Here is a 23,037-nt window from a genome sequence, read left to right as displayed (position 1 = left end):
CTTACCTATCACTTGCACCTTTCGTCTCCAGTTCCATATGAGTATATATGAGGTAGAGTTTTCAGTTTTATCCCTTTTATACTGTCTAGATATTTACTCACTGCTTCGCTTGATTATTTCCTTAGGACTGACTGCAGCACACTAAGGAGGCTATATAAATATTTGTAGTAATAATATTTTAACAAACAAGGCTAATGGAAATGCCACTGCTTTTGTTTCACTTGTGATCCATTTCCAACACTCCCCTGTAAGCGCATACCTGAACCCTTGGGAGTCTGTATCCTGATGATCTCCCTTGAAGGAAAACGGGAGGCTGTTCAAGGGGCATTTTCCAAAATTAATGATTTTTATTTGTTTAATTTTTTACTAAAGGAGGAACTACAGGTTTTCTCAGCAAACATAATTCACTGTTGCAGGGGCAAGGAGGCTTGAATCATTGCTTCATTTCTTCAGTGCTTACCATCAATTCTACTCTGCAGATAACACTCCACTCCACACTTTGGAAATCTTCCCACATCTGCCCACTAACATCACTCTGAGATAGGCTTCCTTCTGATTTTAAATGAACAATTTGCAAAAACAAGAAGGGGTCAGCTGGATGGGACCAACAGCTCATCTAGCACAGAATCCACCTTTCTGCATTGGCCAACTGGAGTGTTCCAGACAAGGCTTTTATTGTGCAATTCCACTGCTTTAAATAAACATTTTTGTGTGTGATGGAATTGTTTCCTATTTGTGGCTCTTCGGTGTTTTTGCACTAATTCTTTCAACATTTTTTCCTCATGACTGAAAATCCATTGTGGAGAGAAAACTGATGTAGTAGTTAGTGTGTCAAGCAAGAATTGTGGAGACCTAGAGTGAAATCCCCATTCAACCATGAAACTCAGTTGTAGCTTTCGGAACTGTCTCAGCCTAACATGCCATACAGGGATTTTATGAAGATAAAAATGAAGGACAGGAGGCCATGGATGCAGTTGGACTTTTGAGGACATTGTGCAAGGGTCATATCCTAATTATATTTGCACAGAGTGCCATCAGCATAACCATTGTGCAAATGGTTGCATTTTTCAAGGGATCACAGAAGTGCATGCTTTAGTGCACTTTGATTGGGGACACAGTGACAGTTACACAGTGAGAGCATACATCTTGTGAGATCAGTTGTGTAATGGTTTAATCCAGCATATAGATCGTATAGCTATGGTGGCATAAATTTACATTCTGGACCCCTCTTTAGATCTAGTTCATAGCCTTATTTTTTCATGAAGAAATAAACTATTCTGGATGCCCTGTCCACATGAATGATAGTGAATTGTAGGAAAGATTTCAGCAATGCCCATGTGAAGTCTAACCCGTGTATGTCCCCAAACAAATCTACCATAGGCTTTGCATTATGACTCATGAAGTCCTTGTGTTCCTTCTTATATATGCTTCTTCCCTGCAAAAGGAGAGGAAAATTACAACAAAGATTGTTCTTATCCACCTCAGCAGGGTTAATTTATTACACTTTTATCCATTGTTCTTTCAGAAAATTCTGAGAAACTGTCTTTGGGGCTACAGGATGGTTCTCTATCCAGGCACTGATTAGTCTCAGAGAATGAAACCTGTTCAGCTGTAGCATATGTGCTTTAGCCATTACATGATATCTCTCAGCATTTTCTACATAGTTAATATTGATAGGTTACTGTAGAAGGAGTAATCCAACTTTGTTACTGTTTTTATTTTACAGGACCCTATGGTGAAAGGGCCATTTCCCCTTCCTGCAACAGGTCATCTGATACTGAAACAAGAGCTCCCAATTCCAGCTGTCTTTCTTCTCCATATCTGTGCAAAGCCCCTTGCTGCTCCCAATCAGGTGGGTACTACATCCTGTCCACTGTTTGCTTATGCTTGTGGAAACTTTACTTAGATTCAAAATAAATATTTGTGTTTGTTTGAGTTCACCTTAGCACCATGGAGTTTGAGATGTGGGAAGCCTGAAGCCTTGGTGTGTTTCAGATAACTTTGGCAAATAATTTTGTTCTTCTAAGCCACTCTTGTCAGCAATTTTAATTTGATACAAGGAGGGTTTTACCCTGTTGTGCACCAGATGTGCTTGTTCCTTCACCATACTGTAAACAGGCCCATGGTAGAAAACCTGTCCAAATTGGCCCCTTTACATACCAGTCACTTTGCTTATCAGTCACTCTGAGAGCATGGCTTGTGAGTGAGTCTAGTCCTTACCAAGGCAGTATGTTTGTGTCTCAGTTGTACCACTTCTGACTCCAGGTTAGGGCTCACAGGCTAGAATGCTGTTTCAGTAAAACCATCAGAGGTGGGCAAGTGCATCAGGTCCAAGGGCATTTTTTAAAATGACTAGAAACATGTCTAGGAGAAGGGGGTGCAAAATTTTCTCTGAAAGGTTAGTACCACTCTAGAAATGCTGCCTTTCATGATCCAGAGCTGGGAAGGAACTGTTTGTATATTTATTCAGAAAAAGTGAGTCCTATTGAATTCAGTTGGATCCTGTGTATGGGATTGTGACCTACAAGAGGCACTTGACCATGGTTCATAGCCAACTGCAGAGCATGGTCTTTTGCCTCTCTCCAGAAAGCAACGATCCAAAGTGCACCAGTTTCTGGAAGTTGTAGGGCTTCAGGTTGGGAAAGGCAGTCCAAGACATTCTGGCTCAGTCAGTAAAAGTCTGTCAGACTAATGTTTAGTTTTACCTAGTTCCTTAACCAGCCCTTACAGCCTCATAATTTACACTGTTCATAAGCTCTCCTTGAACTTGCTTTAGAAGATAAATGGATTTTCATTCAAATGCATTAAATAACCTATGCTAAGTATTGCCTCACACTTTCTATCCATGTGGTTCTTCATTTAAGTCACTCTGTCTTGCCAGGTGAGCAGCGTTCGCCTCACTGGTCTCACAAACAGACAGGTTTTGGTAACGTGGGATGACAGCTGTGTGAATTCAAAGTAGGTGACTCCCTAAAGATATGCAAAATTATATTTGTTTCAATTATATTTTGAATCATTTTCTATATCAAACCATACTACTAATTTAAACACGATTGTGCATTTTGCAAGTTGGAGTCTTGGTTTATGTTTCCAATTGGATCACAACTGGAGAATAGACAACCTACCCCTGTCCATTCCCACAGTAGTATTGCTAGTGAGCTGATAACATTGGGGAATAACTTCCTGCTCTCTTGGTCTTGAGTCTCAAGCACTATAGTTCAGCTGCCACAAGGCTGAGCTGTATAACATGAAACATGTCCTGCTCCTTATATTAATGGGGGAGGGAGAATTTTATTTGGATTACCTTTTTGTACAGGAAATATTCATTTCACACATGGAGAAATGCCCCTGGAAATACATGCATTGGGGAAAATGCATAGAAAAACATGTTGTTGGTGGTGTGTGCCTTCAAGTCATTTCCAATTTACGGCAATCCTAAGGCAAATAACTGTCATGGGTTTTCCTGGCATGTTTCTTCAAGAACACATATACTGTGAAAAATATATACAAATACGCTCATAAGCATATAAATCAGGAAGAATACATATGCAAATAAATACAAATTTTCATGTAGACATTTTACTCAAATGTTTCTTAACTGATACAGAAACTGGACAAAATGAACATGTTTTTCCAAATGTTTCAATACTATAGAAAACAAAACAGACATAATCATCACTATTTAAGATGTAATGATAGAAGATTGAGATTGAAGGATGAGTGCCCCTCCCCTTTTTTCACTGCAATTCCTAGACCTTTTTTGTTGCTAGGAGCTAGAGGTAAAATGCAGATGGAAGGAGCAGAGCCAGTTGTAATGAAACTTCTCAGCAGGCTTTCAGGGGGCTTACTCTGCCACACTATACCTAGTGAAAGAGGCCACCCAGTAAAACGTTCGGTAGGAATCTAGGAGAGAGTTAAAGACAGCCAGTTGTCTAGATATGCCAAATACTGTGCAGTTAACTTTGATGTTAAAACAGATTATCAAGCAGAGACTTTTCATGGGATTGAATGGAGATTTTTAAGTACAGGTGGTACAGCATACATATTGAGTTTAATTTTGCCTTAAAATAAATGGATCCAGAACAGATTTGTACCATTTCTGCTGATGTTTACTTGAAAATCACCTTCACCTGCTGCTAAACAGCAGTATGTTTGCAACCTCTATAATTTGTTTCTTGGCTTTTTTCCATAGGTGTCTGAAAAAATTTGAAGTAGTGTTCTCACAGGATGGGAAAGCATACAAGCAGATCACTGTCAAAGACAGCATATTTACAATGCTAGTCTATAGCCCAGGTAAAGCCAAATGTCTACCTTTATTTTTATTTTTAGAATCAGTAACCACTAATATTGTACCAGTTAGTGAAATATATTTCCAGTTTGAAATCCTTATACATTTTTTGTGATTTGTATTGGAAAGTATAGAATTAGTGTAAGATGTTTTTGCCCCACAGTTTCCATTGCTCTTAGCCAGAATAGCCAGTGGTGAGATGCAGTCCAAAAACATGAGCCCCGGTTTTCCATCCCTGATGTGGGCTTTTCCCCTCTTGGAAGGAAAGCTTTCATTTAAACTAAGGATTGAGTTCATTTTCACTACTGTGAAAAGCTGGGGGGAATTCTCTTTGCATTCCTAAAAAGTTGTTGCTAGATTTCTTACTGACCCATGTTGCACACAAAGATTTAGAGTGATTTAGAGTGGCATGTGTGCACAACTGAACTTTTCTTTCCAAAAAGGACCCCCCAAGCCCCCCAGTTTTTAACTCTTTTATATTTTCTGTACAATTTCTGTATGTTTTGGAATGTCTTCATGTTCTATATACAAACTGAAGGTTTGAAAGGTGGACTCCAGGAAAATATGCATACATCCAAGTGGTATTCTCTCTATTAGAAGCTCTTGTGCTCAATTCACAATGTGCCTGTTGAACTGAGGGCGGGGGAAGTTGATAAGTAGTTTCAGATTTCTGTAGGATACCCTGTGAAGGATGTTCTGTATGGGGTAAGGAATAAATGTTAAGGGTCCCTCTAGATCAGGAATAGGCAACTGTGGATAGTTAGAGGGCCATATTTGCCCTCAGGAATCCTTTGAGTGCTGTATCTACCATTGTACCTTTCACAAAAAAGCTCCAGATGCCCCCAAACCAACTTTCAGGGGCAAGAGGGGCATTTTCACAGTGTTTTAGGTCTCCTGGACCCTTTTATTATCAAGAGAGGCTTTTTATAGCAGCAAGAAGTGAGAAGACATCACTCCCTCTTTATTTTCAGTTTCAAAAAAAGCCCTCTCCTATGCTTAAATTGCCCAAGGAAATACACACATGGCAGCCATCACATTCTGTAGAGGGCATTTGGGAGGAAATGCATTTTTACAATCTTTAGGACCCCCAAAATGGCCCTAGGGACCCATATTTGGTCCATGGGACACACTTTGTCCACTCCTGGTCTAGATGCCCATTCAGAGCCATTTCTCAGGCAGCATTTTTTTAAAAATATGCAAGTTCACTTGTTGGGAAGCAGTCCTGGGGGCATTTGACTAAGTACAAAATTGAAGCATCCATTTAATTAAGTTTAACCCTAATATACATGTAGAAATATTCCAGCCTTTCTCAATACATGAGACCTTGATGTAACTACATGCATTGGATTTCCCTTATCAGGAACAACAGTCATGGGATTTTACAAGGTGCGTGCTGTGGATTACTGGAACAGAGCAGGCCCATTTTCGCTTCCAGTTTACTACAACGGAGCATCTTGAGAAGGAACAAGAGTTTTCTACAGATGTTATAGAATCAAGCCTGCAATTTGCACCAGCTTCGTGCCATCTTCCCTGCCTTAATTTCCACATAAAGCTTCTACTTTTGAAGCTCCCCCAACCCAGCCATTCCTCCCACTACTTGTATGCGGAAACATATTACAACATTTCCAAGCTCATACGTTTTTTGGACTGCAACTTCCAGCAGTTCTAGCCAGTAGGCAGCCAAGGGTGAGGGAAGACTGAAGTTGCAGTCCAACTTCTGGATGGCCAACCCTATCCCTGTCATTGCATTAAAACAAAGCAGTAGCTCTTGGTGGGCTCCTCTTTTTACAGACCAGATTGAGAGATGGCCATGGTTATTGTTAATAGCTAGTGTAAAATAGTCATCTCAAGATCTGTGTGTAATATGACTTGACTATGTAATTTATATTGCTTTGTATAAAGCTTTGTGTGGGAAAAAGGATTCATACCAACACTGTTTTCCAGCTGAAAATGCTAAAATATCATTATGGGCTGACATTGGAGGAAACAGCTTCGAGAATGCTGTCATTTCCACAAATCTACTCCGGATCAATGAGGGGCTTCACAAGAAGCACTCAGCCTCCTCCCCCAGTCTTGGCTTGGGAAAAGAAGGGAAAAAAACATCAGGTTTCATTGGTTTCCTAGTTCTTTATGACAAACACACACATGCACTGGGTGTTGTGCAGCATCGGCGAGTGGGTCTGCACACAATTTTGGAACCTAGGCCTTAAGGACAATAAGCATCCCTCCTCACTGGGAGTGGAATGCAGCAGAAATACTAGACAGCATATTTAATTATTTGTGCAAGGAAGAAATTATCAGTGGGACTATCCAGTCTTACTGAGCAATGGCATTGCTTATGTTTATTTCTAAATATTTGTTCACCTGCAATAAAATGGTGGTGGAGGAGGAGGAGGAAGTGAGATCCAGGCTTTGATTTCTCAAAACAGAGATACTATACTACTAGCTGTCTTATAAACCTGGAAGACAAGCTGTTTTCCATTTTGCAGCCTGCTGTATTTGTTTAAATCCCACTTTTTCACTGACAGAGTATTGTATTTACAGCCAGCACAGCTGGCCTTTCAAGTATGTGGATCCTTGACTAACAGAACAATCCCATACCTCTAAAATGGCATGTATAGCTGCTTATGTTGAAAGGAAACGAAGTATTGTAGAATGACTATAAGATTGAGTCAGGGAGCTTTCTATCCAGATCTCAGTCATGAATATATTAGGTTATCTTATGTGAGCTATTCTCAAGCCAGTGATAGCTGTCATAGCTGATATCCTGTATCACAGTTGTGACTTCATAACCAGACGTTATGTACCCATGTCTGTTACTTATTCAAAATCCCTACATAGCCACATAGGTCCCCCAGTCTCCACTTACTGGGAAGCAGCTTTTGCAATCAATGGGGGGTCAATTCCCCTGTTGCTCAGAAAGCATTTGACTGCCATTCCTACCCCCAACAAGCCATCTCCATGTGAGGGGGAATTGCAGCAGTGTTTCTGCGCATTGCAGTGGGGTTTGCTTATAGAAGGGGGTGAAAACAGCAGCCACCTTTTTCTGAGCAACAGGGGAACAGACCCACATCAATCGCAGTAGCTGCTGCTCAGTAAGTGGCAATGGGGAAGGAGGGTTGAGCCAGAATTCAGTGCATAGCACTGTAACTTCAGTGCAAGACCTTACTGGATTCTGACCATCATTTTTGGTCAGTCTCCTCCCCCCCCCCCCCCAAAAAAATTACAGTGCCATAGAATGACTTGAAATGAAGACTGTGGCTGGAAACTATAGTGCCAGAGCACAATTAGGGAGCCCTGGTGGTGCATGGCTTAAATGCTGGTACTGCAGCCACTCATAGCCACTCACAACCATGAGGTTGTGAGTTCAATACCAGTCAGGGGCTCCAAGGTCGACTTAGCCTGGCACCCTTCTGAGGTCGCTAAAATGAGTACCTAGCTTGTTGGGGGCAGTTAGATTACACATTATAAACTGCTTAGGGAGTGTTTAAGTGTACTGATAAGTGGTATAGAAATGTGTTTGCTATTGCTGTTAAAGGCATTTTCAAATGTAGTTGTAAAAAAACCCCACTGAGTTGGGTTCAGCCCATATGCCAGTGGGTGGGGGTCTCGTCATCTGCCCAAGGATCCCAGATGCTTAAACAGACTGTGCAGAGAAAAAGAAGAAAAGTTAAGGTACTGCTAGATTAAAATAGGATGGTCTAGTGATCATTATTTGCAAGCTTTAAGAGTCATTCATGTCAAAATCTATGAAAAGATCAATTTTGAGAAACAGACTTGCTTTTACTACCTTTACAGTTCATGTAACTGGAGCTCCAGTGTTTTAGCTTGGATGCTACACTTAATTTTTGAAAGGTCACAATATTAAAGATTTTAAATAAAGGCCAGTGTCATGTGTTTTTACAACGGGGATTTACCACTGATACAAAAACTGTGTTTCTGGATGCAGTTTGTAGAAGTTTTACCATATGATTTATTCCTAGGCATGATTACCGAACACACAAGCACAGGCTATTTCTACTGTGGAGTCCTCTTTAAAGTGGAATAACAATTGTGGAAATCTCCATGTTTCTGTATTGCAAACTGCATAGAAAGTGGATGGTTGCATTCAGTGTAAAAGGGAGACTGAGTTCACTCCCCAAATCCTCAACTGTGTGTTCCTGAGAAAATTATCTTCTCCTCTGTTTAAGTTCACACACACAAGGCAATAACATAAACTAGGAGGCACAGATGAGAAGCAAGTCAGGACTGAGGGATAACCAAGAATAGCAAAATGTGTTCACCCTGAGAAAACTGTTATTGCTTGAACAAAGCTGAATGGGAACAAGAGGTCATTTTGTGTTCCTGCCTGCCTGGGTGGTTGAAGTGAGTCCAGGGCCTAAAGGTATCTCTTTGCAAAACTGCCACAACAAGAGGCCTTAAGGTTCAAACCCTAGCATCTCCAGTTAGTAATAGTACACAACGCTGGTTGCAACCCTGCAGATTTTGCTTTGGCCTTTTGGGGTTTTGCAGGGTGTTGTGTGTATAACATATTGGGTAATGAAAAGTATGACCATAGCACTCCTGAAGCCCACAGACGTCGCCATCCCCAAAGTTTGGGAGCACAGATCAAAGAAGCCATTTAAAAGATTACTTAAAAACATTTATTGACAAATAGTACATTTGTAACGTTCTTTGAGTTCACACAAGTGTGTGGTACACCCAGGTGCAAAAAAGCAAAACAGAAACAACACCACTTAGACGTGTTTGAGAGAAGGCTCTAATCCAAACTATATGTGAGAGACAACTTCAAGATGCAGAGGATGGGCCTCTGCTCCAACTCAGGACTGGAAAAGTTTTCCCCCTCCATTTAACAGGCCCCTGTGGAAACAAGCAAAAGAAGTACACATTGGTTGTTGCAACATCATCACTGGGAGGCAGTTAGAATATTTTGCACTGTTATTTTTCAGCCTCAGGTACAGAAAAATAATAAACAGTGAGTTAACAAAGAGAAGAACACATTTATAATGTTGGTTCTTGGCCATGGCATGAAATTAACTGGCTGCTGGTTTCCAACCAAGAAAAGAAAGTGGAAGTTTAACACAAGGCCCACGTAATATGGAATATATTACTGCAAAAGGAGGTGGTGACCTTTAGCTTAGACAGCATTTAAAAGGCTTAGATCAGTGGTTCTCAACCTTCCTAATGCCGTGACCCATTAATACAGTTTCTCATGTTGTGGTGACCCCCAACCATACAATTATTTTCATTGCTGCGTGCAAATATATGTTTTCCAATGGTCTTAGGTGACCCCTGTGAAAGGGTCGTTCAACCCCCAAAGGGGTCCCGACCCACAGGTTGGGAACCACTGGCTTAGATGCATTCACAAGGATAGGCTCCTAAACTGTTATTAGCTATATAAACTAAATGTCACCTCCACATTCAGGGTCAACATACCCTTGAGCAACAAGGTAAGTGACAGGTCATAGCTATCTTCATCTTGATGCCTTCCTGACCTTCTGGAGGAAGGATATACAGTAGTTGTTTGTTAATCAAAGGAGGGAACACTATATGAAATTGTCTTTTGATATTGCCTTGTGTAAAATGTTCCTATATTCTTAAAAACAAAGGTTTCAAAAGGCACTGTTTGAGACTACTAACTCCCAGAATCCAGCAGCCAGCATGGCCATTCTCCATGCTGACTGGTGAATTCTGAAAGCTGTAGTCCAAAAAGAAACATTTCCATATTGTGGATAAAGCATAGGCCTGGTGCCCAGAATTTGTGTAAGCCAAATAGGATGGTAAACTTCATGCACTACTGTCAATTTGGTTTGAGTGTTGGACTACAACTTTGAAGACCTTGGTTCGATTCCCAGCTTGGCCATGAAGCCCACTGGGTGACCTTGGGCAAGTCACATTCTCCCAGCCTTAAGGAAAACCATGGCAATCTCCTCTGAAGAAATCTTGCCAAGAAACCCCCATAACAGCTTCACGTTAGCGTCACCATAAGTCAGAAACAACTTGAAGGCACATAACAACATAATGTTTAGGGTTCAGAAATCATCTTCAAGAAGTTTCTGTAGCTCTTTTAGCTTCATTACAGCACTTAGGGCCTGTACAGTCAGGCCAAAATAAAGCTGCTTTGGGTCACTTTGGAAGTATGATGTTTAAATGATGCATGCCTCCTAAGAGCCCGGAAGCTGTGCCAAAACCATGCTCCAGTCCTAATGTATTCCACTGGAAGGAGTTCTTTGCACTGCAGTGCACTTTCACATCACAGTGGAGGCATTCATTTTGCACAATCCACATAGCTGAGAAGGTTTGGCCATTAATCCCTCTGATAAAGATGTCTACATAATATTTAGACAGTTGCCTCTTAACTTCAATGGGAAGATGAGTGTGGAAATTCTCGATCTCTAAATCCAGCTATTTCATGGGCTATAAAATGTTAAGTACTAAATCTGCAAGCATTGCTGCAGCTGTGCTAAATCAAAGATTTTCCCCTCTTGTGAAATATAGTAACTACGTTCTGATACGGTAAATCATATCAGTGTCTTTCAATAAAGCAGCATTTAATATTCATTCTTACAACTAAATCATTTGGGATGAAAAGAATAGCCAGTCCCAGATCCCTGACATGTATCTCCTTTGCAATACACGTTTGCAAATGCATTTTAGTCATCATTTTCACCTTCTGTGAGATAAGATTCCCTTCAGATACAGTAAGTGAAGAGGCCTACTGGAAGAAGCTTGGAGGATCAGTAATCTAAGCTGGATAAGTCTAGGACATGTGCTGACATTGCTTTGGAAACAGTGGCAAAGGTTATGCTGGGTGCTGCCACCCCTGTTATATCTTCTCCGTGTAGCCAAGCATTACAAGTATCTCTCACAGACAAATCTTAGGAGCCAGAAACCCATGAAGTCCAACTGTTCTTTCAACATATTTGGGAGCTACACATATTTCCCTCTTGCTGCTTCACACTTTCCAAGGAGCCTAGCACAAAGTGGTAACATCCTACTCTTGGGAAGAGGGAGAAATGAAAAAATTGGAGAACACTAATGGTTTGGCCAGATAGATCACCAAAAGTTCTTGCCAGAAGGCTTCCCAGTCCTGAAGGCTGATCCTGCTCTGCTGCTGTGGTTGTGTTGCTATTCTGAGATCAAATAGTTTCCAACTTATGGTGACCCTAAGGCGAACCTATCAGGGGATATTCTAATTCCTTCTATCCATTTTGCCTTTAGACTTCTCTTAATGTAGTTAAAAGCAAAGACAGATGAGAGTGTAGTTCATTGGGGAGAGGTTGAGCCCTTCAGATATTTTGGTTTTCCGCTTCCCTCAGTCCCTTCCAGCATGGCTTATGACCAGGGGATTGTGGAAGCTGTAGAGCAAAACATTTGGAGAGCCAAAGGATCCTCTACCCCAGCCTTGTTAAAATACTGCCATTTTACAGTATTAAATGTCAGGCTCTTGTTAGATCCCGATTCTGTGTGGTCCAAAACAGGTAAAACCCGAAATGTGAGAGGGGTTACAGGAGGATACTCTCCTTACAGGAAAACGCAACTGAAACAAGGAGGAGAATCATTCTGGACTAGCTACTTCAACTACTGAAAAATGACACAATGCAAGCAACAACTTTATCTGTGTCATGTTACTCTGGGGTTTTAGGAGAGCGTTAACAAGGTTGTCTTTATTAATTAATGAAACAACTAGTAACACTGTCCTTTTTTAATGTAACAAGCAATGTTTACCCATTACCCCTACAACTTGGGGGGGGGGATTTTTGGCCTCTTGGAGCCATTCTTCCATTTGCTTAAGTTTTTATTTTGTTCTTAATTAAAAAATTAACCCCAAATAACATGTTAATAGTGTGTAACTTGAAAGGTAATATTTAGCATATTACTCTGTGGGTTTTGTTTCATTTTTTTAAAATGAATTTTATACATTAAAACAAAACAAGACCAAACAAAAAATCCAAGCTGTGATGTTCTTACCTAACAACAAATTGGTCAAACTGAGCAGCAAGTTTGGAGGCGAAGGCTTCATAGGGACTAGGGAACAGGGCCTAAGCAGTCATCTGACTGGACATTCAAGCAGGCTGTCACTGCAAGTCTAGGGTCCTTTCACACTACACAATTATAGCACAATGATTCAATTTTGCTGTGGTTTCATCCTATGGAATCCCAAACCTTCTTAACATTTCAGGTTGAAAACCAGAACATGTGTGGTCAAGCAACATCAGAGTGTGATCAAGATCACAAAAGTTTTTAATGGGGAAGTACACACAAGCTAGCAGAGGCTGCAGCACTTTGCCTTTCCCTGAGCCGGCTAAGAAGGGCAAGGTTCTGCCTCCCGCCCCCCTCCATGAGTTAAATGAGTACAAACTAGAGTACTTTTGTACTTTGAACTTAGTTTACAGCAACTGAAGTAAACTGACAAGAAAGGAAGAAAGGAGTAAAAGAGAGAAATGTGGACATTTTAAAAGCAGCTGAAAAAGTTGAAGAGATGATTAATTGGAGGCTGTCCCTGCCAAATTGGGGCATTTGGAGGGTAAGGAATCCTGTGATTTTCAGATTAAGGATGATTATTTAGAATTCTCAACCAGAAATCTCTAGTGCTTGATCAAACATACCCTAGGATTCCATAAGATGCAGTCATAGCAGTCAGTGTAATCATAGTGCGATCACTGCGTAGTGTGAAAACCATTAGATATTGCCCTCATAACACAGTCTTCTGACAATTTCAGGGAAACATCCCAGTGACCAAAGCCCGACTAATGGGAAACATGGTTTGAAACCTTCCTGACAACAGCAACTGAAGATAGAGGAACAGCTGCTTGGAAAAATACACATACAAAATCCTCCTTTCTATATGCCTTGGTCTGTTACTGACAACATTTGTGTGAGGCTCCTGTAGGTCAGATCACTTCATGCCAAGTTACCCAACACTTCAGTGGGTAAGCTACCTGCACACAGATGTGTAATGGCTTTGCACAAAGCTACCTCACTTTTTCCCCATCTGAAAAAAGAGCAAAATAAAGATTTCTATGTACCTGTCTGTAGCACAGGCTGAAACTGGCCAGACATGCAGATTTCCTCCTGTTTCTGGCGCACAATGCGCTGAATGGCTGGGGGAAGACCACGAGGATTGCGGGAGAAAACAAGGGCATAACCATCATCGCAGGATCCATCCTCTTTCAGACTGCGGCAGGCATATGTGATGGCATAGTTATCATAGTCTGTGTCAATCACCCAGTAGTTGTCACCTGAAATGATACCAAGGATCAGGTTACGGATTCTGATATTTCAGACACAATTTCTGCATATAGAAGAAGCACAGTGTGCTGAATAACTGAGGCTATCTGAATCAGTAGCATCACGGGGGAGGTGAAGGGGGTGTGGACCGCACTGAGTGACACCCCAGAAGGGGGTGACACCCCAGAAGGGGAGGGACACCTTGTCGGTGCCCTGCCCCCGTGGGGCCTTCCCTGAGCCTTGGACACCCCATCCAGGCCACCACGAAGCCTTGGGGCCCTGTCCAGGCCACTGCTAGGCCTTGGGTGCCCTGTCCAGGCAACCATGAGGCCATGCATGCCCCATCTGGGCTGCTGTGGGGCTGTGCATGCAATTCATTTGTGTTCACACAAATTCCCGTGCACGCACACTCCTGTGTGGGACACACACACTAGAAGTTCCACCCCCCAGAATTCCTGTCCCCTACATCGGGTGTCACCAAGTCAGGTGACGCCACTGGTCTGAATACTGGTTTTTGTATAAATGAATAAAAAGATAACCAATTGTCACTACTAAAAACAAACAGATAGATAGATAGATAGATAGATAGATAGATAGATAGATAGATAGATAGATAGATAGACCACATTTCTCTTTGGTTCAGACTGAGAGAGTCTAAGTAACTAAAGGGGGTTGAAATCACAGTAAAGAGGGACAGGTAATAAAACAGATATCTCCTTTGGTTTATTGCTCATTCTCTCTCATTCCCTGTCTTTAAAGTCTCTCTCTCTCCATCTCTCCCTCTCCCCCTCAGCTACTCTTCCCTAATAGTTGGGAGTTAGAGGGAAAGAATTATTTCCCCAAGAAAGACAGGAGATGAAGAGCAGAAAGATATGGTTCGGCCAAAATCTCCTCTTTCCCTGTGAATATGAAAGCTATATCCCCAAAGCTGTCAAAAGATACTTAATTACTTTGAGAAAGAGAAAAACAATTTCTTCCATGGCAACCCCCTGAACTAGTATTCAAGACTTGTCAAGTTATCTTAACCCCTGATGCAGTAAACCCCACAAGCTCTCTCTTTATACACAGGTACTAAAAATGGAAAAATCACAAACTAGATGACTAAAAATTTGTTGTCTTTCCAGACTCCTTAAGTCACCTGTCTTACTCTGTGCAATGGTAGAGCCAGTCCTAGCTCATCTCACTTGTTCTGCAACATCTGACATTAAGGGCTGTTATCACCCATGACCACCCATTTGAGGGCTAGCATGGTGTAATGGTTTGAGAGTTGTCCCTGTATGGTGAGCCCAGATATTGGCCCAAACGGGACCCCCAAGACCTCATGGTGGTCTGGCTTGCATCCTTCTCTTGGTTGCTAAAATAAGTACCCAGATTGTTGGGGGCAATTAGCTTACACTTTGTAAACTGCTTAGGGAGTGTTTAAGTGCACTGATAAGCGGTATAGAAATGTACTTGCTATTGCTATTGCTATTGCTATGGGGTTTGAATCCCTGCTCAGCCATGGTAACCCGCTTAAGATTTCCTCATTTGGGGGGTTTGTTGATCCAGAAAGACATAACTGATATTCCTGCTTTAAGAGTGCATACCACAAACACACACACACACACTTTTTCCCCACACTCTCAGCAAGAGGCAAGAAGAGATTTCTTGCTCACCTCCACTTGACAAATAGCTTGCCAGGCCTTGATAGTTCATGAACATTTTTGCTGGGGTGGTGGGGTCAGGCACAGAGTACTGGGCTGCCATGTCAGCGCAGATCACCCAGAATCTGAAATAGGAAGAGGATAATATGATGTTTATCATACAGTACAGGTAGCACGCTACTCTGTTTCTCTAGCCAGGGTTTACCAGCATCTCATTCCAGTTTTAAGATTGTTACCATAAAAACAAACAAACAAACAAACAAACAAAACTCTAGCCTGCAAAGCCAACTCTTTAATGCACAACCCCTTTCCTGATCCAATCCAACCTGTAGCCTTCTTTGCACTGTTCTGCAAGACAATCCAGAACACAAAGGAACAGACTGAAAATCAACCCACCCATTCCAGGCCCTGTTTGCTTAATGGAGTCGTGAAGAACTTCACCAGAATAATACACAGGAAAGCCCTAGTGGCATCAGGGCATGACTTTGTGGGAGACAGGGAGATGTGCAAGGTCCCACCCAGAAAATAAGAAGCCAGGAAGATGTGGCTGCCCACATTTTGAAATATTTGAAATAATAAAAAGCATAAACATCAACTCCAGGGCCATTTCTGTGGCTCCAAGTGCCCCTCAAAGGTTAAAAAAAATGGGCCCAAATCCCTTTCTGGGGCATGTGGAAAATTTTCATCATATTTTGGGTGTTCCTGGACCATTTTATGCTCATGACAGGGTTTTTTAAACAAAAAAGTAAAAAAAAAAAAAAAAAAAAAGGCCTCTCCTGGGCCTAAAATTGCCTGAAGCAAAAAGCATGCTCAAGACGTGCCATTTTGGCCACAAAACCATTTTGGCTGAGCTTATGTCTCTAATCTTATTAGGACACAGAATTGTAATTGGCAGGTGAAAGCACAAGTTGAGTCCACTTGAAAACCCTTGTGTTGGAGATAATGAGAAAATATATATTGTGGTGTTAGATCCATAATGGTTCACTTATATAGTCATCATATCTTATACATTCATCATATGATCATATTTTTTTTCCTCCTATATGATTTTTAACATCTTTGCCTGATGATGAAGCCAGTGGAGCTTGAAAAACTTGCAACATGTATTTTGTGCATTTTGGGTGGCCAATAAAGCTATCACTGTATTGTGGATTTTAAACATTCATCATAATGTAGGTATGTGGTGCCATGGAGTGTTGCAGTAATTAAGTCATGGACACAGAGGTGTAAATCAGTTCCTGGCTTGTCAAAGCACACTGGAATGCATCAGTATGGCATTCAAGCTGTAGGAAGTATAATGGCTCTCATTTGGCCCAGCAACCTAGGACTACATCACATTTTCACCAAGGGAAACATAAAAGGGAACACAAGGTGGAGTGTAGGGCAGAGTTTCGAGAGTAAATGTTTAATGAACCACCTCCATCCACTCCCATTTCTTTTTTTAAAGCACCACATGTCCCCTTGTAGAGCGTCTCATTCCCCACTCAACAGCATTCTTCTTCTTGTTGTTGTAACATGAGTTTCTTTCTGATATTCAATCAGTCACTCAGAGATTATATATCTGATCGCAATCCATCAAAATGAAAATGAAAATCCATCAAGATAGCATTAACCCTACTCATAATTGACCTTCTAATGTGGTAATACTGGAAAGCCAAATCAGAGTATTCCTGCTCTCACTCTGAAATTTTTGTCCCCCTTTGTATCTTCTAATCCAGCAATAACTAAAATGGAATAGTCTCCCATACAGTGTCATATAAGGAATGCATTCCAATGTCATATAAACCAGTGATGAAAAGGGGGAAACAACTAGTTGTCTATTTGTAGTGATCTTCTGTCTTACCCAAAAAGTTTCACTCTGCCTTTAGAAGATGCAATCATAGTGCCATCCTCCTCAATGGTGTATTCAGCTGAGATGTTATCCTGAAGAAACAAGCCTTCTGGGTCTTTTTTGGACAGAGCATACCATTTACCGGCATACTAAAATGCAAAGAACACATATTAAGGTTACCAGGAAGGACAGCCAGTACATGTCAACCTTTAACTAACTTGAAGGAGGGCTAAGCCAGCAGACTGCTTATGTATCATTTAAGGTGAACAGATTTCCACACTCTCAAATCCAGGCTTTAAACAATTAAGCACTAGTTCAGGTGAAAAGCTGAGTAGTACTGCCTCCTGGAATCCTTCCAAAGAACCAGTGTGGCCTTGTAGAAAACCAGTTCAATCACCATCAGGTATTGTCATTAGTCTTTTCCTAGTATGTACAGTGGACCCTTGTTATCCGCTGGGTTTTGGTTCCAAGATCCCCCATGGATAACAAAATCTGTGGATGCTCAAGTCCCATTAAATATAATGACATAGCAAAATGGTGTCCCTTATAAAAAATGGAAAATCAAGGTTTGATATTTGAAATTTATACTTTATTTGAACATTTTTCAAACCATGGATGCTTGAATCCATGTATAAAAAAATCCATGTATAAGAAAGGCTGACTGTACCACTTGGAAAGAGTTTGCATGGTGTAGTGTACAACTCTGGACACAAGGGTTCACCCATGGAAACCCATTGGGTGACCTTCAGCAAGTCACAGTCTCCTAGCCTCGGAGGAAGGCAAAGGCAAACTCCTTCTGAACAAATCTTGCCAAGAAAACCATGTGTTAGGTTCACCATACGTTGGAAATTACTTGAAAGCACACAACAACAACAACAAAAACCCATTTGAAGATTTGCAGTGACATCTCTGTAGCTCCAGAAGATAGGACCCAAGCTAAAGAGCTTCAGTGACTGAAAGGCAGATTTCAAGTCAACATTAGGAGAAACCTATTGCCCGTATGAGCAATTCAACAATGAAACTACCGGTAGTTAGAAGGGGCTCTTTCATCCCAGTCTTAGAGGTCTTATAGTAGAGGCCAAAGACCAATCTGTTGTTGGTACTTCAGCTCTGGACTTCCTGCAACAAGAGGACTCAGTGATCTACAAAGTCCCTTTTTAGCTGTATGGCTCTATGGTTTTATGATTACTGGGCCTGCTTGTGAAATCCCTTCCTTCATATGTTACAATAGTGACATGAAACCATCCTTATCAGAGCAGCCCTGCTCCGCATAACACAGGTCTAGCCTATCAAACAAATGTTGTGTAGGAGTTAGAAAATGCTGGGCTGGGACTTGGGAGATCCAGACTGTCATCTGCAGTGAACCATTAAATCTGCTGAAAAACATTGGACAAGATATTGTCCTGCAACCTGACTGACCTCACAGAGTTGTTATGGGGATAAAGTGAAGCGAGAGGGAGGAGAAACATGTACTTGAGCTCATTGGAAGAAAACAGAACACAAAAGAAAGAAAATACATAATCAGACAGCAGGATGGTGCTGGACTGCAAATCATTTCCCAGAAGGAAGAGTAGATTTTGAATAGAATTCAAAGCACTCCAATGACAAATTTCAAAAGAAGTTTCACAAACCAGATAATGTTTTGTATTTACGCAGGTGATAACCTGCCCTGATCTAGCCCACTGTGTTGTTGTGCCTCACTGAGATTCCAGAGTCTTGTTTTATTAATTTACTGTTATATATAATTGTTTACAATTAACAGTAACCTTCAACAATGTCATATCCTCCACCATTTTACAGATGAAAACTAGGACATGTCTGACCAAGCAATATCTCATTGTGGTCAAGATGGCAAAAGTTATTAATGAGGACAAAGAGAAACTAGGCAAGGCTGCAGCAATTTCCAGTCATCTCAGTCTAGTGGGAAAGAGAAGATTCCCCTTCTCTTCTTCCTTCTGCTGAGCTAATTGATGAATGGGGAAAGTGGGAGGAAGAGAGAGAGAGAAACTGGGACATTTTAAAACTAGCTGAAAATGGAGATGGCAGAGGATTAATCGAGACTCTCCCTGTCAAACTGGAAGGGTAAGCAATGCTTGTCTCAAAGATCTCCTGTCCCTATTGCTTTACACATTCATTCATTCATTCATTCATTCAACTCATTTATCTCCTGCTTTTCTCCCAACATGGGGCATCCATCTTCTGCTTCCTTTCTGTTCAGCCTGTTGTCTCCTAAACGAACATTACATAATCCTCTCTCCAAGGCATAAAATAACCCCTTATCAGGGATACATACATATATACATACATACCTTCACACCCATTATTGTCCTTTACCAAAGAAATAGGGGGAGAAAAGATTATGTTCATAGTTACCCTCTTGGGATCAAAGTCGGCCTTCACTGTGAAAGACTCTACAGCACAGGTCTGCTGAGCCGAAGAGTAGTCAAGGATGGAGATCAGGGTCATCAGGAATGTATACTGAGTGTATTTCATTCTGTGAAGTGACACAGTTATTCAGTATGAATGAAAAGCTAGGGTTTTTTTTGGGGGGCGGGGGCGAGGAGATAAAATATTTCCATATCTAGTTAAAGATTTCATTTTTGTTTTCGGAGAGAGTCATCCAAGTCTTAGAAAACACATTTAACTAAGAAACTCCTGGTGTTCTTGCCATGCTGTGACTTCTGGGGGTGGTGGGTGGGCCAGACACCCCAAGATGTTTTCTTACCTGAAGTGGAACAACAATTTGTACCCTCCTCCCATCTACCCCTATCAAAGGACATGGTATCCAAAGACATCCAAATTACTTTGGCACATGAAGAAGACAATCTTATAAGCACCTCCCCTCCAAAAAGTAAAAAATATAATACTGTTGAAACAAAAAAAGTCACTGCTGCATCCAAAGTCAGAGACAGTTTTTGATCTGGAGGAAGGTTTGTATCCCTGGAATGTAAACTATGCTGGTTGTTATCAAGGGGAAAAGAAGAATCAAGGTTTGCTAAGCACTGGCTCTGTCAAATCACACACACAAACACACAAAATAAGAATTTAATAGTAAAAAACAAACATCTCAGTTATTCATTACTCACTGCTCAGTTTATTATAGCTTCCATTCACATAATTTTTTAAAAGGTATAACATTAAGCATAGCTCTGCTAAAAAAACAAAGGCAGTCATTCTGAGGGATGGAAATCCAAAATCCATACTAGTATTATAGCTTTCTTTAGGCCTGCCAAAAGGGTACAAAGATGTAAGCAAGCTTGGGCAGGTAAAGTAGATATTATTGTACCAAATCCTGGGTTGCTGCTAGCCCTTACAGAACCACTGCATGGTGGGGAAAGGAAGCTATGTAGCAGACCTCTCCGCACTCTGCACTGCTAACATTGTAATCGATGGAAAGGAATTAATGCCAGAGATATCCATTTGAACGTCTAGTATCTCCCAGCCAGTATGCCAGTGGCCATGTTAGTTGGGAAATTCTGGGATCATAATCCAAAAGCCATTTTTCCAATCTCCGTGTTTCGGGGGAAAGGGTGATATTAATATAAGAGATCATCTGTGGTTCCAACACAGACGTAACATATCCCATCTTTCCTTCCACACACCATTGAAGGAACACCACTGATGCCATAACGTTATCAATGTTCAGTAGTTTCTCCCCACGGCTATACCAAGAAACCTCCTTGTATGAGAACAGCACATACTCTCATCCAGTGGTCCCTCAACTAACCTTTGTCTGGCTTTAGGACTGTATTTTTGTTTTTGTACTGTATATACAATATAGCCTACATAAAATCCATTTTTCCAAATGTTTGTTTTCTTGAAGAGCAGTGCCACAGTTCAATAATAGAAAATGCTTAGTTTGTACTTCTCCATCAGACACACCTGCCCTCAGACAATAAAAAGATTGCTGTCTCCTTAGTTAATAGCTGTTTATGATTTAAGATGTCATTCACACATGGCACATTTTGTAGCAAATGTCTCTTGCACTGATGTAGCTGAGAGGGTCTGATGAACACGGCCACTCCTGAATTTGTCCAAAAGAAAGAAAGAAAAAGAAACAAGGGATGTGTTTGTTTCTTCCTTCCTTCCTTCTTCCTTTCTTTCTTTCTTTCTTTCTTTCTTTCTCTTTCTCTCTCACACAGACAAATGAGACAGATTAGCATAAAAATGCTTATGTACTATCTCATATGTATGGAGATAAATTTAGACATCATAATTGTCATAATTTACCCTACAATATAGTAGGGAAGACTTTGACCTGTTTGTCTTCTCAGTTTGCAGTCCATAGGTGACTTCCACAGCCTGTCTCACATTCTTTTTAATCTTTAAACTGGACTTGGATTGGACAGCCATTCAAACAGAGGATGCCTTCTTCAAACAGAACACTGTCTTCTGTAATGCATGACCAAATGAGCACGTACATGGATGGCTATGGATGCAACATTTATATTATGAACTGAGCAGGACTGCCAGCCTGACCTTTGCTCGAGGTAGCAAAATATCCTGGACCAGCTCTGGTCACTGTCCTCAACAAGTATTCCCTACTCTTTAGATATCACCATTAGCCATGTGGAAACAACCATAATATAGTGACTTCTTCACCCCTATAAGCAATAGGTCTGATTCCAGGTCTGATCTGATCAGAGGCCTACATCCAGTTGTTAGTCTCAGACTAGACTAGACCCACTGAAACAATGGCACATACATTAAGTGTTAGTTTTAAAAGTTCCCATGGATTCAAAGGGGCTAGTCTAGTTAAGACTAGCAATTGGACTCAGACTAGGGATCAAATAAATGGAGTCCATCTATCTAATCTGCATTATAGTCCCAATTTTGTGGAAAACCTTCAAAAACAACTCATTGCTACCAATGGGTCAAACATCAACCTCCTGATCTGTTCTCAGATTTAAAAAACGGCAACAAAAAGCTGGGCAACAACACTGTAAAAGAAATGTTTTTCGCTCTCTCCAAATAATTCAAGCATCTAAATGGACAAAAACGTAAGGCATCCCAATAAGGCAGGAATAAAATAACATGGACTTTCATTCTCTGTTGCTGTTGGAAGACCTACCTGATGGATTGTTGAAATGTCCTGGATTTTATTCCTGGCAGTGTGTCCTTCTTGCTCTGGTGGAGTCAGACTGTGAATGGTTCGCCACTAGCCACCTTTAAATAAGGTGTCTGGAACAATCCTAATTGGCTCTTTGTCTCCTAGACCTGAGTAAGATGCTTAACCCTGGATAATCCATTATGTAAAAACCATCACCAGTAATCCTCACACTGGACTGTGGCTCGGCTGTTATCAAACAGACACAGCTTTTACATAACCAAAGGAATCATCCTCAACCAACACACCTTGTAAACACGAAGCACCTTTTGACATATTTGCTCTGCATTCTCTCTGGAGCACGTGGCCTACTAAAAGAGAAGTGCATCCTAAAATGTTTAACATTAAAATTATAGAAGCATCCCAAGATGATCAAAGCATAATATATGCAGTTTCCAGATGATTACTGGAGCAAGACCCAACTTCCTTACCTTTAAGCAAAAGACTGACTCATTTGACTTCAGGCCATTCCTTATGCCTACTGCAGCAAACAATAAAAGATGGCTACGTCCCTGAGATATGGAAGGATGGCCTTCAAATCATTTTACTGCTTGAAATAGATAAAATGGTACTCTCCTCCCTTCCCAGTTTTTGAAAAATGCCAGCTAGATTAAGCATTCAATATTAGCAATTGAACAGTGTTAAAAGAGGTTTAGCGCCTACTTCACCCAGAGCTGAAGAAAGTCCATTTTGAGACCCAAATGTCTGAGTTTTGAGTGTGGAGTAAAAGCAACAAGTCTATTTATTATTATTTGTCATGAGGCAACTAAGAACACAGTAGAACTGAGTGGAAGAAGGCCCAGATGTGATATTACATTTAGTTTTACTTTTGGTTGAAAATGGAGTGTATGGTTTTTGTTTGCCTTTTGCTGCTGCTGTTGTTAAGTTTTGCATCTTATGGGGATAGTTCTACATTTTATTTTATTTTTTTGGTGGC

At 41.0% G+C, this 23,037-nt stretch overlaps 2 protein-coding genes across 5 annotated transcripts in view; one reads left to right on the top strand and one right to left on the bottom strand.

Annotated features, from left to right (window-relative positions):
• The window catches only part of IDUA (alpha-L-iduronidase), a 68,555-nt gene extending 60,612 nt beyond the window's left edge, over window positions 1-7,943 (top strand). For 2 of the 3 annotated variants that reach the window (XM_042454118.1, XM_042454119.1), the window contains 4 exons: window positions 1,727-1,852; window positions 2,882-2,958; window positions 4,193-4,293; window positions 5,649-7,943. In XM_042454118.1, coding sequence (XP_042310052.1) covers window positions 1,727-1,852; window positions 2,882-2,958; window positions 4,193-4,293; window positions 5,649-5,746 — 402 coding nt within the window. In that variant the 3' untranslated portion in view covers window positions 5,747-7,943. The remainder of the gene's footprint in view (window positions 1-1,726; window positions 1,853-2,881; window positions 2,959-4,192; window positions 4,294-5,648) is intronic. The other variant, XR_006102400.1, reaches the window with a different exon arrangement.
• Window positions 7,944-8,966: 1,023 nt separating this feature from the next.
• On the bottom strand, window positions 8,967-22,595 carry LOC121923355 (purpurin). 2 transcript variants are annotated; one of them, XM_042453706.1, is made up of 6 exons: window positions 22,532-22,595; window positions 19,367-19,487; window positions 17,006-17,142; window positions 15,175-15,287; window positions 13,318-13,530; window positions 8,967-9,148 (listed from the first exon to the last, which is right to left on the bottom strand). In XM_042453706.1, exons 2-6 carry the CDS (start codon window positions 19,484-19,486, stop codon window positions 9,138-9,140), a joined length of 594 nt encoding a protein of 197 aa, XP_042309640.1. In that variant the 5' UTR covers window position 19,487; window positions 22,532-22,595; the 3' UTR covers window positions 8,967-9,137. The 2 variants fall into 2 exon arrangements, with proteins under 2 accessions (XP_042309640.1, XP_042309639.1); XM_042453705.1 differs by lacking the exon at window positions 22,532-22,595 and adding an exon at window positions 22,065-22,137.
• Window positions 22,596-23,037: the final 442 nt, after the last annotated feature.

Source organism: Sceloporus undulatus, chromosome 2 (genome assembly GCF_019175285.1).
Source record: "Sceloporus undulatus isolate JIND9_A2432 ecotype Alabama chromosome 2, SceUnd_v1.1, whole genome shotgun sequence".
Classification (NCBI taxonomy): Eukaryota; Metazoa; Chordata; class Lepidosauria; order Squamata; family Phrynosomatidae; genus Sceloporus; species Sceloporus undulatus.
The sequence above is the reverse complement of the archived record's forward strand: the minus strand, read 5'-3'. Positions and strand labels throughout refer to the sequence as shown.